The sequence below is a fragment of the Pollachius pollachius genome, assembly GCF_949987615.1.
Source record: "Pollachius pollachius genome assembly, chromosome: 1".
In the NCBI taxonomy this organism is placed as follows: Eukaryota; Metazoa; Chordata; class Actinopteri; order Gadiformes; family Gadidae; genus Pollachius; species Pollachius pollachius.
In genome coordinates, this window is record NC_136934.1 from 33,604,163 (window position 1) to 33,609,211 (window position 5,049).

General features: G+C 42.8%; 1 protein-coding gene across 2 annotated transcripts; it reads left to right on the plus strand.

The window, feature by feature from the left end:
* The first annotated feature begins 114 nt into the window (after positions 1-114).
* On the plus strand, positions 115-4,673 carry trim35-28 (tripartite motif containing 35-28). Of its 2 annotated transcripts, XM_079754872.1 has the most exons (7): positions 115-202; positions 352-808; positions 897-992; positions 1,245-1,475; positions 1,597-1,619; positions 2,033-2,151; positions 3,716-4,673. In XM_079754872.1, the coding sequence occupies exons 2-7, from the start codon at positions 383-385 to the stop codon at positions 4,249-4,251; spliced, it is 1,431 nt and encodes a 476-aa protein (XP_079610998.1). In that variant the 5' UTR covers positions 115-202; positions 352-382; the 3' UTR covers positions 4,252-4,673. The 2 variants fall into 2 exon arrangements, with proteins under 2 accessions (XP_079610998.1, XP_079610997.1); XM_079754871.1 differs by having other exon boundaries at positions 153-808.
* The last annotated feature ends 376 nt before the right edge of the window (positions 4,674-5,049 follow it).

Genomic DNA, 5,049 nt, shown 5'->3' on the forward strand with positions numbered 1-5,049 from the left:
ATTCTGACTCATTCGCATGTGGAATACAAAACAAAATATGACTCTAGGGGAGTAGCCTTATTGTGGTAGAGGATCGAGAATCTCGCGAGAGAAAATATTGCTACCCAGCGTTGTTTTGCTTTGGCAACGCGAGATCAAGCTGAGAGTTTACTGCTACGTCAGAGCTACTACTGGCGTAGTTCTAGACACAACAATCACTCTGGTAAATAACTTATTTTCTCACTCATATGAATTACCACTTTTTTGTCAAACAAATAAGACCCGTCATATAGTAGGCCTACTGTACGTTGAATATATCGCTGAACAAAGCAAACTTACAACCGAATAATTATCGTTCCTTGCATTTTAAAGTGAAAGTAAACCCGTATAAGGCCTTGGATCGATGGAAGAACCTATGGACCAAGATACGTCTAAAGGGCGCTCGCCCCTGGAACAGGACTTGACTTGTTCCGTCTGCCTCGAGCTCTATCGGGACCCTGTGCTTTTAACTTGCAGTCATAGCTTCTGCAGCGAGTGTCTGAAAAGCGCCTGGAAGTCCAAGCTGAAGAAGTGTCCCTTATGCAAGGCTGCCTTCGAGGGAGAGCAGCCGACCCCAAACCGTGCGCTCAACGACACCTGCGAGTCTTTCCGTAGGGAGAAACAATGGTTGAGTAGAGACAATCCTGCTCAGCAGACTATCTGCCGCATGCACGGAGATGTATTTCAGATCTACTGTATGAAAGACCAAGAGCTGCTGTGTCCTAAATGTGTGACACAGCACCCGTATCACGAGATTGTCCCCCTACAAGACGGATTGACCTACTGCAAGGTAAATATACTTTACTATGTAATGCAAGAATTATCATATGGACCTATGTATTTATTTATCCAACGTCTATGTGACTATCTGATTACAGGAACAACTTGACTTCAAAATAAAGATTTTGGAGAAAAAATGGAGATTGTACAAGAACAACACAAAAAGTTTCACCAATACAAAGGAGTTTATCGAGGTAAAACCCCTCGCACACCATCTTAAATTCCCCTTACTATTATTTAGCTTCCAATTCATGCCAAACATTGCAAGGTTCAACAGCCATACAAACACCCATTCATCCATCTGGGCAGACTGGACACTCAAGACACTCAAAATATTGAAATGGCTGATCAACTTCACACATGCTGGTTAACTAGTGTCCCTGTAAGAGCCATTAGTCATCCAAAATGATGTACCTATACACATCCTGTGTGCATCCTTCCCCCAGCACCAGGCCGGGCAGGCTGCAGAGAGCATCAAGGCTGAGTTTCAGAGGCTCCACAAAGCACTGGATGCAGAGCAGGAGGCCCGCCTAAAGGCCCTTGCAGCTGAGGAGCGGGAGAAGGCCGGCACCATGGTGGCCATGGTGGTGCAGGCAAATGAGGGCATCGCCTCTCTGACCCCAGTCATACAGAATCTGAAGAGGGAGATGGGGGACGAAGACGTCACCTTCATGCAGGTGACTCGGTTGTTGTGGATGATGAGGATGAGGATTGGTAGTCTGGCATTGTGGCATTCTTCAGACATGCTGTTGGTTGTTGGAAAAGTAAGTCTAACTAACTGTGTTTTATATATTTCAGAAATTTCCCCTCTTGAAGGAAAGGTAAACAGATTATCCTGACTCACACAAACACACACACACACACACACACACACACACACTCTGCTTATATAAGGCTTACTGAAATGGTCCTTTTTTCAGCATCCCTTGTGACATAGACATTCACATAATTATTTTACATACTAATGAGTAGTATCAATATTTTTTTTACATCATATTCAGACAGATACATTATATTATGCATTCATATTTATTTTTTTAGATTTTTGAGATTTTTTATTCAAATTCTTGTTTTGAAAAACTTGATTAATGCTTGACCCCAACCCGTTGGCCAATAGACTAGACCTACCTGTTAACCAATATTAGATTTGATATAATATCTATGTTTTTGATCCCAAGGGGGTGATATTTGTTAAATACAAGCTGTACATTGTGTTGTGTGTTGTGTCTCTTAGTGCCCAGTGGCCTCATGAAGACCTCCAGCATCCTCCAGGAGCTCTGCTGGACATGGGAAAGCATGTGGGCTCCCTAGGCTTCAACATCTGGAAAAATATGCTGGCCCATGTCCAATACAGTGAGTGCATGGCATTCTTTTAGCAGGGCTTTGGATGATCTAACAGTGCTGCCATACTAAGGCCCCGTCCACACGGAGCCGAAATGGGCGAAAACGATCCGGTTTCGTTTTATGCGGTTCGGGAATATCTCCGTAAAGACGGATTCATTGCGAAACCGCATCGAGCTGTAGAAACGCTATAGTAAATATTCAAGGTGCTGGGTCACCACAGAAACAAGTGGAGCGCATCAAGCCTGCGCGCAAAAAGCCTGCGTGCTGTATACAAACACTCACGAGTTGAATCTCACGAGGTGATTCAACCTTTTTGAATTGAGCAGGAATACTTTTTATTGTACAGTTAGTAATAACATTTATCAAGGGGCTGTATTTAAAGCTATAAAAAGCTATAATAATTCAACGCAACTCTGACGTCGCCCAGCTGGTGGGGGGGGGGGCAATGATGTCATCGTTTGCGTTTCAGGCGTCCACACGAATCCTAACACGAAACCGCATAGGTACGGATATATTTGAAACCACCCTGGGACATGGTTTCAGAAATGTGCGGTTTCGGGCACCGGATCCGCCGGCTCTGTCCGGACGGTCGGCCGAAATGCACAAGACTTATGCGGTTTCACCAAAAAATCGGCTCTGTGTGGACGGGGCCTAAGTAGCTTAAGTAGCTTAGCTTAAGTTATTTTTTTTGAAACAGACTTTTTGAAGTCAGTTTTATTTTACACAGCACAAACCTGTGGGACAAATTCTCAATTGAATGTTAAACTTAGATAAGTCATTTTGTGAACTTGCATTATTCTAAGAGTTTCAAACAATGTTCCAACCCAGAGGAATCTGAAGTTTGGCAAAGGTCAGTTACATTTGGTCACATGTCAATGGCATCATGTATATGGAAGAACAATAAAAAGTAAAACAGAAATCCGGTAGAGACCTAATTACTTGATATGATATTTAAATGTCGACCTAGCTTACTACAGTGTGCTAGTAGTGGCTCATGCAAGCCACCAAGCTAATGCAGTTACTTGCAGTTTACTTGGGAAAAATGTATCCATGAGTGCTCTCTCATCAACAAAATGACAACAGACCGTGTGTACTCTCTGTATCAAATCATGATCATTCACTTGAAGGATTATTGTTGGCTTCTTGACTTCTGCTGAATTATTTTGTGTAATAATCTGGAGCTCAAGAATGTAGATATTATAGATGCCGGAAATACCAAAAAACTCTTCTAGAATTCAAATCCCAACGAGGACTAATGTACTTGCTTTGTAAGAGTTTTTTTTGGTGTGCATAAAGTTTGCGATAGTTTACACCAATGTACACATGGCAAGTCAGTTTAATCTGTATTATATCCAGTCTTTGTGCGTTACATCCACACTAATGTTATATCTGTTGAATGTCAAATGTCTTTTTCAACTAAATAAAAACACTTTCAACCCCCTAGTTGTAATTTCATCAGAATGAAATGACATAACCTGAATTAACGTGACTAAACGTAGCGTGAATTTGGTTCTTCCAAATGCAATTCATGCCTTTTTCATTAAACACCAACCCTTGGTCTCTCTCTCTCTAGACCCCGTGGTGCTGGACCCGAACACAGCCTCTCCCTGGCTGGACCTGGCTCCCGACCTGACCAGCATGAAAGAAAGCCAGCAGCGTCAGGAGGTCCCGGACAACCCGGAGCGCTTCGATCCCTGCGTGTTCCTCATGGGAGCCGAGGGCTTCTCCGAAGGCAAGCACCGGTGGGACATCGTCGTCGGGGACAATCCAAAGTGGATGGTGGGCGTGTGTACTGAGTCGCTGGCCCGCAAGAAGAGGTTCACTGTGTCCCCCAAGCGCGGCGTGTGGAGCATCGCCCTCAGCAAGGGGGTGCTGACCGCACTCACAGTCGAGCCCACAAAGATCGAGGTGGTGACTCGCTTGGAGAAGGTGCGTGTCAAGCTGGACATGGATAAAGGAGAGGTGTCGTTTTGGGATGGCGGAACGCTGACGCACCTCTGCACCTTTAATTACAAATTTGACGAGAAGATGTTCCCACTCTTTGGCCCGGGACTGCAAAGTACACCAATGGCTCTGGCTCCTGGAAAGATGGTTCTACACACCTCTTGACATTCCCGATGAGGCCACCCATGCTAAGAATGTATGCACTCTCTATGCCAGTGTTTACTTTTATTATTGTATATTGTTTTATTACTTTATGTGTATGGCTCTTTGTTTGGGAATGTTTTCAAATTCAAATAAATACCTTGTATTTATAGTTTACCCATCACACGTAATCATCTAACCCATACATATTCTGTGTACTTATTGAGACCTTATATAAGTGCTAATTGAAGTGTGGTAGCTTTCTTTAGAATGTACCTAAATACAACAACTACACAACTGATTAACTATGATGAATACATTCATTTAATTTGCTGGTTTGTTGCATCTTAAATTCAGGTTGTCATTTGTATCAGCCATATTAATTTGATGTCAAAAGTTATGTTTACTTAACAATGATTTACAATAAAGACAGCTTATATGGAGAAGCGTGAAGTCTCTGTTGTTATAGGGAAGCTTTGTGAACGGTCAAGATTTTGTCAAAAATGTAAAGTGTCAAGGATTCTCGTTTACTACTTAATGTTTGATGCATTGTTCTCGAAACTGACGCTGGCCGAGGCTTGTTCAACTGCTATACAGTTAAAACTTGTATGCAAACCAAGCCATATTTTAAGATATAGGCCTACTTCCATTGATGGAAACTGCCCTAATCGTTTTGGTTGTTCGATTTTGTGCAGATGTTGAAAACCTACACATTATGACCACCAGAGGGCAGAGGAAGCACGTAATATGTTAACGGTGGCTTTTGTGTTGGTAACGACTGGATTGTAGCCAGCTAAAACACCAAAACAAGATATAGCTACC